At 39.6% G+C, this 14,785-nt stretch overlaps 1 protein-coding gene across 1 annotated transcript in view; it reads right to left on the reverse strand.

Annotated features, from left to right (window-relative positions):
• The window catches only part of UBR3 (ubiquitin protein ligase E3 component n-recognin 3), a 149,202-nt gene that overhangs the window by 2,423 nt on the left and 131,994 nt on the right, over positions 1-14,785 (reverse strand). The window contains exons 33-37 of the mRNA XM_073646979.1: positions 4,401-4,525; positions 2,317-2,424; positions 2,091-2,216; positions 1,189-1,368; positions 503-712 (exon numbers count right to left, since the gene is read on the reverse strand). Coding sequence (XP_073503080.1) covers positions 503-712; positions 1,189-1,368; positions 2,091-2,216; positions 2,317-2,424; positions 4,401-4,525 — 749 coding nt within the window. The remainder of the gene's footprint in view (positions 1-502; positions 713-1,188; positions 1,369-2,090; positions 2,217-2,316; positions 2,425-4,400; positions 4,526-14,785) is intronic.

The raw sequence follows: 14,785 nt of genomic DNA on the forward strand, positions 1-14,785 counted from the left end.
ACCATGGCGTGGACAAACAGTTCAGTTCTCCACCTACTTTGCCATCTTTCCCAATCTGCTCCAGTAAAGTCCGAGCCGATCAAGGAAGAGTAGATAGATGGGAAAACAAGTGCGGGAGAAAGTGCACTGAACAGTTTGGCAATGCCAAGTATATACTGAGTGTGCACATGCTTGGAGTGAACAGTCATTTTTTGCAGACAGACTCCTTTTAAAATACAGGATGCCGGGAAGAAGTGAACACTCGCATTGTGCAAATTAAAGGCAATTGTTCCAATGACATTTGGGGACCTGTGATCATTTAAGTTGGGAAACACAACAAAATCCTTACGCTGTATATTGCACTATTTTCCCAGTTGCTTGCTCAGCAGTAAAAAGCAAGACTGACCTATCAAATCCTGACTGAAGAACATGAAAGCTAAGAAGGTCTGCAATGCTGCTGCAGGGGATGGTATGCAGTTCTTACATCAAGATCCAAAAGGAAAAAATAATCCTAAAGTCTTACCAGGACACATTCACAGAAATTCTGCTGCTTGCAACACAGACCCTTCAAGCAAACAAATGTGCCACAGACGAGGCAAAGTGCTGGATCCTTGGGGACTTTGGTGCACACACTGCAGGCCTTCCTATGATAGTACTGGAATATGGTGTTGTAGATGTCTGGCAGCTGAAGAAGTCGTGGTAAATCCCACTTAGTCTCCTGGATAAGTAGAGCCTGAGAGGAGAGAGGTGCAGACTGTAAAAGAACGGATATAACAGTAATTATATGCCAAAGTAAGAACATTGCCATGTACGGTGGCTCAGTGGTTAGCACTGTACATGGTGGCTCAGTGGTTAGCACTGTTGCTTTGCAGCGCTGGGGTCCTGGGTTCAAATCCCACCAAGGAAACATCTGCAAGGAGTTTGTATGATCTCCCCGTGTTTGCACGGGTTTCCTCCGGGTTCTCCGGTTTCCTCCCACACTCCAAAGACATACTGATAGGGAATCTAGATTGTGAGCCCCAATGGGGACAGTGATGATAATGCCTGTAAAGCGCTGTGGAATATAATGGCGCTATATAAATTAAAAAATGTAGAGAGCACGTTCAAAAAGCCCAACGCAAGAAAAACATGCAACAATAAGACGCCAGCTACTAATCTGAATCAAGTGTGAAATTGTAATAAAAATCAAAAATAAAAGGAACTGCGTACATTTACTTGATCAGATTGTTTCTCTGTAAACTGAATCACTTCTGAGCACCACTGAGACATCAGGTCAAAAGCAGAGACCGGCCAGTCTAGGCAAGCCGCGCTGCTGAAATCGCGCGATGTTTGGAGGACGGATGGTAAAATCCCTAAGCAGCTGCAAAGGACGACAAATTCATCTTCTTCCTGTAAACCACAAAGAAACCTTCATTATGGACACAGAAGACAAGAGGAAACCTGGGTCTTCATTTCAGGCAAAACAGAAAACAATTTCGAAAGAAGAAAAAAAAGAAACACAAAGAGGTTTCCTACTGTAGAGAAGACCGGTCTGAGGGGTGCAGGTCTCACCCCTGGGACCCCCACCAAGCATGGAGAATGTGCCCGACTGTTTCTGAATGGTGACCGCTACATATATCCACAGTCCCCCTACATTTATTATCCACTTGGATGTCAGGTGACTGCTTAAATTTGGAAAAAATGAAAACTACTGATGGCATAATACCTAATTAAAGGGGCTGCCCAGCGACAATGTATTGATAACTGATCCCCAGGATAGATCATCAACATCTGGTTGGTGGGAAACAGACACCTGGCTCCCCCAACAATAAGCTGTTATGAGCTCTAGTGGCTGATTGATGTAAATGTAGCTCCATTCAATGAGTAGCAGCAGCGGCAGGGTACTACCGAACATTTTAGAGAATTAGAGCTGATCTGCAGTACTCGGAGCTGATCGAAAAAGGGAGGTGTTGGGTGTCAGACTAGCACGGATCCTATATTGATGACCTATCTTGAGGGTCAGTCATGAATACGTTGCCTGACCTAGGAATAGGTGATCAATATCTTGTAATCAATCAATCCCTTTAAAATTGAGGCAACCCCTAATACAAAACGTGAATTAAATTCTTTACCTGGCAGCTTGGAATATCTGCTCCAAAAAGATGGTGCTGGAGAAGGGTTGTGATCCTCAGGAAGGGCAGACAAAACTGCTGCACGTGATGTTCAACAGACTGTGAAGTCCACGCGACAAGGCTGGTCTGAGAGACCAAAAACAACCAGTAATATTAATATCAAACTATATATATATATATATATATACAGATCACACTACATTAGTGAGTCACACTTGTCGGGTACCTTAGTAGTGTCCTCCGTCTCTTCTTCTTGGTAGAACTTTCCTGCCGATAACTCGCTAATCGCAAAACCAAGCAAGGCTTCCCATGACTTCCCGGGAGAATATGAACTCTGCTGGTGAAAAATGAAAAATAATTGTCAAAAGGACAAAGGAAATAATATAACATAGCAAATTATTGAGGTTGTAACAGCAAAGTTACAACTATTTAGTTAAAAAAAAATATCTTGTATCCTAATGTCTCCTACAAGAAAAAAAAAAAGTTCTGGTCAGTATTGCCTACTGAAAAGGATGGTGAAGCGTAGATATTAGGTCTCTCCTGGCCTCCACTGATGATCCCTACTGAGTGTATGAAGACATGCATCGACTGTACAGAGAAGAGACTGGGACAAAGCGGCAAGAGAGAAACATTAATGATGGGCTTTTTACTTGCCTAGAAAATAAATGATTTTTTTCTCCTCCACGAATCTACTCAGGAGTAAAGAAACCTAAACGGCAATGTGGACATAGGACTATGAGATTGTGCATTGCTCTTACTCATTATTTTCAATGGTTGACCAAATGATTGATATTTTTCCAGCAGTGATGAAGACTTCCAGCAGAAGCAGTTTTATGTACTACCTGCTACCCAGGCCACTTTTACACTTGAAGACATGTCTAGATGGGAAAACTCCTCGCCTTGTTTGGCAACCCTATAGCTGTGCCCTCCAACCAAAAGCTGGGAGTCAAACTGTCCACTCAAAATACCATGGTGAACCATTGTTGGTCCCTAAAGGGTTAATCTCAGCCTTTTGGGAGCTATTCTATTTTAATAAATGCAATACAAGTTACAAAACAGCGTAACTCAGCCGCTTCACCTGTGGTGGTAGGAGATGGATAGAGTTAAAGTCTATGTACATCTTTACACTATATTTTTTACTGTTCATTTGCTTCGTAAATGCAAAGTTCAGCAACTTTCTAAATAGTCTTCATTAAAAATGTTCTACCATTTTGCTGCTGTAAGTCGTTTGACAAATTTGCATCAGTTTTGCAAATACTGCTAGACGGAGCTCCTGATGGCTTTCTCTGCTCTTTCCTCCTTTCTCTCAGTGTTAGTGATAGCAGGATGGAGGGGTTAGGGGGTTTGTACACTAATCTCAGGTTTCGAGAGGGGAAAGAGCATATACAGTCTCAGGGAGGGTGGGGAAAACGTTTATAAATAAGAAGGAAAGCACATGAAGAAGTAGTGCGGGGTAGAAGCTGTGCTGATACTTGTAAGCCAGTGCACAAACCGTGAGGAGGAGCAAATATAGATTTGAGTGCTGATGCATTATTTAAAAGACAAAAAAAAGAAAAGCAAGTGACGAAAAAGCACTTTCAAGAAAATCACAGAAATCCCTGTTCTTGCGAAAGCTGGGTCACTGACTATGGTCATCACGGCCTCCAAAGTCATTCAGACGATCCCAAATGAAGACCAGCCTATTTATTATTTATGCCTTAGAAGATGAGCAATGGGTAGGCACATTCAAAAATGAAGGAATAGTAAATATATAGTGGTTATTTTACAGGGATATGTCATTACAGAGCTTTAGTACCAGATCACAATGTGTCCAAGGTGCAGACAGATATAAGCATTTTTGCTTAGGTAAAGAAAAATTTGCTAAAATGTTCATTTTCGGGTAGACATAGGTCAAGCCGTAAGCTGCATCGCACGCTGATGGAGCCGAAATGTCGTTCTTTTGTGCCAATGAAGTATTTTGCACGGCTGTCCGCTTGTCAGGAGATCAGTTATACAATGAATGATTCTGCCATCTCTGCACCTTTGGAGCTGAAACTTTTCATAGTGGCTGATGGCTGAAAAATGTCACCTTTCCTTCTAATCGCTTATTTCCTCGCAGAGCATCACATAAAAGGCGCTCACAAAATAGGAGCCATTGATTTTCCTCTTGCAATCATTATTTAAAAAAAAAAAAAAAAAAAAAAAGCACATTGAAAATAAAAACGCAATGACAACGGGGACACCGGCAGATATTAGTCACCGGCAATAATTAGTCGCATCGAAACTTTTCACTGGACTACCCTAAATTATATAGATCACAAAACTACGTACTCTTTTGTGGGATCCGGACTCTCTCCAACTTGCTCGCTCCTCGGCGCTGAGTCTGCCAGTGACTGAGATGAGGGCTTGAGTATACAGGAGCGAGTACAGTACTTTCACAATGCAGGTAAAATGTTCTGTAAAGATAAACATTCCTTGTGAAAACCGGTCATTGGGAGATAGATGAACAGCACAAATCTTTCTCTTTTTTGAGATCTGGAAAGAGTGGCATCGAAATTTTTGTTTTTTTTCAAGCTAAAAGGGTATTACCAAAATCAAACGTTATCCCCTATCAATGACTTATTGATCGCTGGGGGTCCGACTACCGAGACCCCTGAGAATCTTGAGCATGAACGCTGCCTTCTGCAGCAGTCTCAGACAATGAATGTCGCAGAGGTCGAGGGTGCGCTCCTCTTCTCCACTCAGGATGGAGATCTGCAACGATGAGTAAGTAATGGATCTAGCGTTAAATACCCTTTTAATGACTTTCCTGTAGAAACCGTTGGTCATTTCTTGTATAGAATCGGGTATATCTTTTTAAAATGGTTGTCTGGTTTAGAAATCCCATTTTCAAAAGTTTTATTAGGAAACTTTTAAAGGGGTTAACCGGTACCTTAATGGGAATCTGTCAGCAGATTTTTGCTATGTAATTTTAAGACAGTAGGAGATGGAGACTGAAAAACAGATTTCAGGGATGTCTCACTTGTCAAAGTAGGTGCTGTTGTTTACTAACTGTGAAGGGTTAATCACTAGGAGATTAACTACTTTAGTCTGGCAACGCCCCCTCCTGGGATGAGAAGCTCACTGTCTATGGACATTGTCTGCTGTGCACGTGGCTAGATTTCATAGCTCTGCTTCATGCTAAATCTAAAAGCTCTGATTGTGTCAGAACAGCTGAACCCAGTAATCTAAGTGATACATCGTTGGATTCAGCTTCTTTTTACCTACATTATGCTGCTCTCAGATGAAGTAGCAAAAACCTGCTGAAAGACTCCCTTTAAAACCAATGGATAGGTTATTGATATTAGATCGGTGAGGATGTGACGACACATCGAGACCGGTCTCTTGATCTGAATCGCTTCATATATGCCTATGAGGCCATTTAGTTTGGGTCAGACCTGCTGCCAGCCCATACACTGATTGTGATGCACGGATGTGTGAAACCAGTCAATTACCAGGCACAACAGCTACCAAGCGTACATGGAGCATTGTGGCTCCTTTAAAGAGCTGGTTGATCAGTGTGCCAAGAATCAGACCAACAACATTCTGATATGGAGATCCTATTTCAAGGCTAGGTCACTTATCCGTTATCAGAAAGTCAATTGGATTTAAAGCTCTCACCTATGGACAAAAAGAGAGAGTGGCTACATAATATTTTCTATGGTTCCACCATCTTGCATTAATAGCAATACAAAACAGGTGCCTATTCCAACCATCACGGGAAACATAGAATAAAACAAACCTTCATATTGCTTTCCCTGATGCCAGATATTGGGGGACTGTCTCCCAAAAGACATTTTTTTTTCTTAGCTAGATCTGCAACCCACAATCCATGGTTGTAGTCACGAAATGGAAACTGGCCATCAGATGGCTGACAATGTTATTTTCTGGTACTTTTGGCCAATGACATAAACCCATGAGACCAGGCAGGTTAAAAAAAACAAAAAACATTTGCCCATTTTTTTTTTTTTTTTTTTTAATAACCGCTCAACATATGGAAATAATGAACAATGAATTGTAGCCAAATACTGGGTAAAAAAAAAATCCAGCAGGAGATTCTGGCAAAATTTCAGAATTGGGTTTGAGGGACGCAAGAACGTAACCAACTAGTGTTTGACAACTGTGAAAGAAGTTGGATATGTACTTTTTTTGCCTGTAGTTGGATTTGAAAGAAGTTAAACTAGAAACTAGCAATTATCTCTAAAGGAACAATATTGGACATGGAAGAAAATCTGGTAGTGAGGAGCGATCATCCATTACTGCAACTTCTGGAGTCATCAGCTCATGGATCGGACTAAACACTGCCAACGATGAATGGTTCCTTCAGGCGTTTCATGAATGATATATGGCCGGTCTAGGCTTCCATGTTTCTTTTTGGCAATAGCGCTCCTCTGCCAGGGTGTACCTCCGTATACCACCAGAAATTGGGTCATGTTCCGTATAGAGAATAACTAATACGGTGCCTACAGCCATTTTCTAGGAAGCCACGGAGTAAATCAGACCACGGCTAGGAACTGTGCAAAATAAAATCCAGTTTAGGTGGGATGTTCATTGAGAAAGTGTAATTCTTCCTAAGAGCAATTTCAATAACTGGCTTTCCTTCAGCCGGTATTTGGCCGCCTCTATAGAACAGTTTTATTATTGCCTTCAGCCGGCCAATCAATCAAAAGACTTATACAACAGCTTTAAAGTAGACTTTATTGAATGCTGCAGTTCTGCCAAGTGGATTTGGCATTTTATTTACTGGAAAAAGACACGAACAAGCAGGAATGGCCGACGCTACCGGCTGCAAATGATGAAATAATTCTTAAGGCAGATTGACAGCAAAACGTGGAAAATAAAAGGAACTAGCGAGTTTTATTTACCAGGATATCTGAGGCAGATGTGAACGTTAATGCAACATTATACCAACACGCGAGACTGACAGTAAAGGAAATGTGGCGCCTTGTATCAGACCTGAGGATCGGACGCTGCTCATCTGTCCGCAGGACGCGCCATCAATCACACATAAAGCCAACGGCTTCTATTGTGACAATCAATTTTACTTTACATGTTATCGCTGACGTAAATTATAGCTGCACGCACGCGGCATTTATAGGATCAGAAGCAACAAAAAAAAAAAAAAAATAGCTCAAATATGCAGTCACCGAGAAGGTCCGTGGGGCACATATCGCAAAAATTGTAAAAAAAATGTTTTTTTTTTTGTCTTCTCAAAATCGTTGCCCATTTTGCACAATCCCTTTTTTGTTAAAGAGTATCAGGAAGTAACCAGTTTTCCTACAGCGCCTCCATAGGTGAAGTGAAGCATTACGCAGAAGTGAATATATCAATGGACTGCAAGTATAATGTATGGACATGCCGGGTCCTCCAAAGTAGGGGGCACTCTTTGGTAGTCCGTCAATCTCTGCGATGGCTAAAAAGGTTACTCAAAATATCCTAAAATGGGTTTTCTAGATCACAGAACTCCCGGTATTGAACCTACTAAATGTTCCGGATTCATTTAGCGCATTAACATCTCATGTTTTCATCAACTGAGTTTACAGTTTCTACAAAAAAAAAAATTTGACAACCGGCCTAGCTGCCATTATATCATCCATATGGGATGTGCAAATGATAATACATTCCACACACACAATGTTATATCACCTACTTTAGTATCTAGGCAAAAACAAGCAGCTCTTACATTCAGGTAACTAGAAAAAAGAGGAGGGACAATCTGCTTTCTAATGAACAGGTTTATCTAAAAATTGCAGAAATTAATAAGGGGACAATACGGGAATATATACAGTGTTTCTCTGAAAATAAGATCGGGACTTGTTTTTTGCTCTGCAAGATGGGTTAAGGCTTATTTTCAGGGGATGTCTTATTCTTTTTCCCCATGAACAATCCACATTTATTCTTCAACAAAAAAAAAATCAATATTTATTCAAATATGTCATCACGCATACACACACGTGTATACACACACTGCACATACATATGTAAACATACACACACTGCACATACATACCAGCCTGTCTCCTCTTCAGTTCCTGTAGACTCATGCAATTAAAGGACCTTTGGTGACATCATGGACACATGACCACGATGTCATTAAAGGTCCCTAAACAATCTTAACCTTAGAATAAAAATGCTAAGGCACCCTGAGAAATTGCCCAGTCACACCGGGCTCTACATACAAGTCTATGTCTCTTCTGTAGTTCCCCTAGACTCCTGTAGTTAAAGGACTTTTGGTGACATCAAGGACCATGATGTCACCAAAAGGTCCTTAAGCAGTTTTAACCTCGGAATAAAAATGCTGACCTTCCCTCCCCCCCAAACGCTGGTCCTAACTGTTTTTTGGAATAGGGCCTATATTTCCAGCATACTCCAAAAATCCTGTAAAATCATGCTACGGCTTATCTTCGGGGTAGGTCTTATTTTCGGGGAAACATGGTACTGGTGATCTTTAGATTTTATAGGAATAGTTCTTGAAAAGTAAAATAGCTGTCTAGACCGCTATTTTTGAGGTTTAGCCATCAATTAAAGGGTCTTTTAACCCAATAGAATTTTCTTAGAACAACTTCCGATGGTAAAAAAACAACGAAAGGCTCAATTATCAATGAAAACGATTCTCTTTAGAACCCCCCTAACCATTCTTGTGTCTACCCTTCCCCGTTTCCCTGCTAGTCTCTGTTTATCAGTCTCCACCAACCAATGTCAAATAGAGTATGATCACAGGAGCAGCAAGGAATTGGCTTCCCCATGTCCTGATCAGCAGAAACCTAGGGCCAATAAATACCCGTGTAGGGGCTATGGTTGCACAAAACCACTCGGTCTACAGAGTTTAAATGTTTTTTTCCATAACAATGTCTTATAACCTATAGACAAGTTTCTAGATATAGAGCAGGTCGCCAAAATTAGAGTTCTCCCGAATAAAATAATGAGAGCTGATAATCGCTATACAATCATCAGTGCTGCATTGTCTATTATTGGTGTTGGAAAAATCTTTGAAAGGGCGGTACAGAAATACAGTCATGGCTGCCTAACACTGAGCTGAGTTGCAATGCCGGCCACAACGCATGGACAGATGTGGAGTTATTTCTGCAAAAACAAAACATTTTTTAAATTCTTTAATTCCCATTTCAAGGGAATCCATCACCAGATTTTTGCTACCCAATCTGAGTAGCATAGTGTAGGGGCAGAGATCCTTATTCCAGTGATGTGTCACTTACTGGGCTGCTTGATGTTTTTAATCACTTTTTATCTGCAGCAGATCTAGCAGTTCTCCGAATGCTGAGCTCTGTATAACTCCGCCCACATCCCTGATTGGCTGCTCTGTGAGAGCAGCCAATCAGTGGTAGGGGTGGGGTTATACAGAGCTCATGGATATGCTTGACTACCTGGCAGCAGGTTTACTAGCCTTCTAAAGATAAAATCACTTTTTAACAGCAGATTATCAAAACTAAAACTAAGCAGCCTAGTAAGTAACACATAGCTGAAATCAGGGTCTGTGTCTCGACATTATGCTGCTCTCAGATTAGGTGTCAAAAACCTGGTGACAGATTCCCTTTAAGAGGGAAGAAGGTAGCCTGATGGGTTATTAGGTCTAGGACATGACAACATATGGGTTCGGAGTTAGAAGTTGACCAGGATAAGTCCTTGTTTTGCTGAACAGGTTTCTTTGGGTACCTCAGTCTCACAATGATGGGGAACCCTTAATTTATAAAGATGCTTATTGTCCTCCATTAGCGCCGCACGCCCTAGTAAGGCACGATCGCAGTGACCTGTCTAATATCCGGGTCGCTTGAACATTTTCATCATGAAACTTAATGGCAAGCAAGGAGCGGTAAAACTGTCAGCTTGGATTTCTGCTGACGTCTAATGTTCCTCGATTATAAAGGGCTAATTTGCTCTTCCATGTGAAAAGTAACAGTACAGGAAAAGAGCCAAAAGGCTGACTTTATAGAGCCAAGCGCGGAGTCCAAGCACAATCCCACTGCCACTGTGCTGAGCGATAACAGACAGGAATCCCACCATCATCCCTCTTTTACCACTATCGACACAGACGTACGAGGAATAGGTTTTTTTGCAGAAGTTTTAGTTTTCATTGAACGACACCATTCAATGTACTGGAAAATGGGAAAAAACTAAAAAAAGGTGCAATGAAATGGTGGTAAAAAGAAAAAAAAAAACAATCCCAATATTGTATGTTTCTTTTCCTGTGTGAGGGCTGACATTTTTATGGATACCATTTTATGCCACAATTTTGATTGCCTTTTATTGCATTCTAGTTGAACCGCAGCAAAAAAAACCCAAAACTTTAATTCTGACATTTCAATATTATTTTCATTTTGGTGTTCACCAAATGGGATGAATATTTTTATGAGTTTGGGTGATTTTGCACAACAATAGTAAATGTGTTATTTTTATTTTCTTCATTCTTTGCATTTCCACTTGGGAAAAGGATGGGTTTTTAAATATAAAATACAGAATAATGGGCCCCACATGGTCCCCCATACAGAATAATGGGCCCCACATGGTTCCCCATACAGAATAATGGGCCCCACATGGTTCCCCATACAGAATAATGGGCCCCACATGGTTCCCCATACAGAATAATGGGCCCCACATGGTTCCCCATACAGAATAATGGGCCCCACATAGTCCTCCATACAGAATAATGGGCCCCACATAGTCATCCATACAGTATTATGGCCCCACATAGTCATCCATACAGTATTATGGCCCCACATAGTCATCCATACAGTATTATGGCCCCACATAGTCCTCCATACAGTATTATGGCCCCATATAGTCCTCCATACAGAATAATGGACCCCACATAGTCCTCCATACAGAATAATGGACCCCACATAGTTCTCCATACAGAATAATGGACCCCACATAGTCCTCCATACAGAATAATGGGCCCCACATAGTCCTCCATACAGAATAATGGGCCCCACATAGTCCTCCATACAGTATTATGGCCCCACACAGGGCTGGTGGTTCTGGTGTCACGGGCCAAATAAAAACACCCCGCAGGTCAGAAGACAGCGTTATGGCACCATGCAAGTATACATATCTTTTACTTCTTTTCTTGATCCCTACAATATTTTTTTCAGATCTCTGCACTAGTAAGCTATAATTTTTTTAATTTTCTTAAAAATGGAGCAACATGAACTCCGTGGGTGTGTACCCATATAGCATGAACTTATCTTTGTAACTATTTTTTTTTACGTCCTGCACTCTAATGCGGCGAGCTCCCAATAGACGGCATTACACCCATAAACACTCTGACCTCTATCATAAAAAGCTCTACTATAATAAAAGACTTAATTTGTGGTGCTCTTTCATGGTGATGGGTTCAGATCAATTTTCCCTTGGATTGAACAGCCTGAGTAGTATAATGACATTTACTTTAGCTTAATCAATGTTGGATTGAATGAGATAGCAAGTATATCTAACAGCTAATAAGGCAGTTAATACTATTCCTAGAGCAGCATTTCAAGGGCACGAGGTAACACCGGGGTTGTGCCATGAAACTACAATGACTTCTAGAGACTGCACCTTTCGTTTTGGGTCTGTAGAGAAATCAGACTTTAAAGACCCCCATACACATTACACTAATGTTGGCTGAACAAGCAGATAACGGGTTCGGCTGACGTATGGGGATCCCAGACAACGGATTATCAGAGAAGTTAAAGGGGTATTAACATCTCCAAGATTCTATCCCAATATGTATTAGGCATGATAATAATAATATTAGCAAATACCTACAATTAGAAATGAAGTATAGTTCTTCTGATCCGCTATGTCGCTGACCCCCATATGCAGGACATTGCAGTAGCTTAGGTATCCACGGTTACGATCCCTCATATAGTGACAGTTAGTAGGTGTAACCATGGATACCTAAGCTACTGGAATGCCCTGTACATGGGGTAAGCAATATAGCAAATCAGAAGAATTATACTACATTTCTAATTGGAGGCATTTGTTAATAATAATAATAATAATAATAATAATAATAATAATAATATTATTATTACTACACCTACTACATATTGGGATAGGATCTTGGAGATGGGAATACCTTTTTAAGCATTCAGCATGTTCAATTTCAGAGTGCAGATCCTTTTGTCTTCCTGAGATTAAGAAAAAAAAAAAAAGGGGCTTAGCCATATGAACGCTACCCATGTTGGGTTTCGTTTTCACGACGTTCACTGTGGTGTGTAAATGTATCAATGCCTTGTTAACTGTATTCTGTGGGAAAGTTTATGGTGAAACCAAAACTTTTTTTTTTAAACTATCTTGAAAAAACATTTTATAAAATATTTTTTTTAAGGTGTGGCCATATTCTGAGAGCCATAACTTTTTAAATTTTTCTGGATATGTGAGGTTTTCTTTTTTTTTTAGTCAACATTTTCATTAGTACCATTTTGGGGTACATACCGGGCTTTATCTGAATGGGGGGCTTCTCCAAAAAGAATACCTGTCGGAAGTTCAGGGACTGGACTGCAGGGAACTGGGGTCTAGCTATTTTCTCTGATGAAGCCCCCATCAGATTGTTTAGGAACATGTGAAAGAATGATTGTCCGGAGGAGAAAAGGTGAGAGCTACCCGAGTCCTGTGTCAACAGTAAAGCATCCTGACGCCAGCCATGTGTGGGGGCTTTTCATCCGTGGAGGGCCTCACTCACAATTTTGCCACTGAAGACTACCATGAATAAAGAATGAAATCTAATCCTACAAGAGCAAAGATCGAGGAGAAAGTTTGTTTTATATTACCTGGTTATTGACTAAGGAGCAGTGGAACTGAGGCTATGTATTATCATATCATTCATGTCTTTATCTGATTCAAATCCCTGATTTACTGTATACTGTAGCAACGTCAAATGACTGATAACAGTATTGTATCTTTTTTATGCTCGTTTATTCTTTTTATAAAACGAGTTTAAAATGCGTTTAACATACTTAAACTTATGAAAATGTTTAGAATTGTACTTCAGTAACCACAGAAACATCCTAATAAAAGACCTAAAAACACTGAAGTAGCAAACTTTGTGAAAACCAAAACTCAAAACGTTTAACGACTATTTAAAAAAAAACGAAAACTATATACAGACAGGCACCAACTTACAAATATCTGTCTCATATACAAAAAAAAAAAAAGTAATATAATAGTGTGTGTGTGTGTGTGTGTGTGTGTGTGTGTGTGTGTGTGTGTGTGTGTGTGTGTGTGTATGTATATAATATATTATATATATATATACAGTACAGACCAAAAGTTTGGACACACCTTCTCATTTAAAGATTTTTCTGTATTTTCATGACTATGAAAACTGTACATTCACACTGAAGGCATCAACACTATGAATTAACATGTAAGCTAGTTTCTTTGTAGCGCTTGATGGTTTTTGCAACTACACTTGGGGACACTTTCAATGTTTGCCCAATTTTTCGAACTGACTGACCTTCATTTCTTAAAGTAATGATGGCCACTCGTTTTTCTTTACTTAGAATTTGCATTATGGCAAGAAAAAAGCAGCTAACAGTCTATTCAGTAGGACTATCAGCTGTGTATCCATCTGACTTCTGCACAACACAACTGATGGTCCCAACCCCATTTATAAAGCAAGAAATCCCACTTATTAAACCTGACAGGGCACACCTGTGAAGTGAAAACCATTTCCGGTGACTACCTCTTGAATGTCATCAAGAGAATGCCAAGAGTGTGCAAAGCAGTCATCAAAGCAAAAGGTGGCTACTTTGAAGAACCTAGAATATAAGACATATTTTCAGTTGTTTCACACTTTTTTGTTAAGTATATAATTCCACATGTGTTAATTCATAGTTTTGATGCCTTCAGTGTGAATGTACGATTTTCATAGTCATGAAATTACCGAAAAATCTTTAAATGAGAAGGTGTGTCCAAACTTTTGGTCTGTACTGTAATATATATATATATATATATATATATATATATATATATTTATTATTATTATTATTATTATTATTATTATTTATATATATATATATATATATATATATATATTAAAGAAAATGTTATATAATGATAAAAATAATTGAATAAAAATAAATAAAATATTAATAATATTAATAATATAATACTAATAAAATACAAATGTATTAATTAAAATATAATAAAAATGGAATTAAAGTATAACAATAATCAAAATATAAAAATAATACTCTCCTTTCTGCACTATAGGCCAGGACTTCTGGCCACGGATGTCACTGCATGTCATAAAATCAAGGTCACAACCTTATGACGCACAGCCGGGCATGTTATGGCAGAAAGAAGAGGACCAGACGACATGAAATGAGCAGCAGAGCGGCCAGAGAGGTTAGCGATCAAGAATTACTTTTTGTTTTTTTCGTCCTGGCCCTGTTTAATTTGCATACAAATTTGGGTTATGAACAAACCTACAGTCCCTTTCCAGTTCGTACCCCGAGGACCGCCTGTATAATAATTCTATCTAATAACTATATAAAAGAGGAAAACTTTTAACTTCTTGGATCTCTTAAGTAATAGGTTGCATAGTCCAAGCTTTGCATTACTACGTGTGGATTGTCGGCACAACATTCACAAAGGAATCAAAAGAACAAGTCAAATATATCATCTAAATTCATGAAGTTAACATTGAAAGTACAAAGAAGAGATTCTCTGCATAG

The sequence above is a fragment of the Phyllobates terribilis genome, unplaced genomic scaffold (genome assembly GCF_046119375.1).
Source record: "Phyllobates terribilis strain yellow unplaced genomic scaffold, ASM4611937v1 Scaffold_9__5_contigs__length_417890890, whole genome shotgun sequence".
Taxonomy (NCBI): domain Eukaryota; kingdom Metazoa; phylum Chordata; class Amphibia; order Anura; family Dendrobatidae; genus Phyllobates; species Phyllobates terribilis.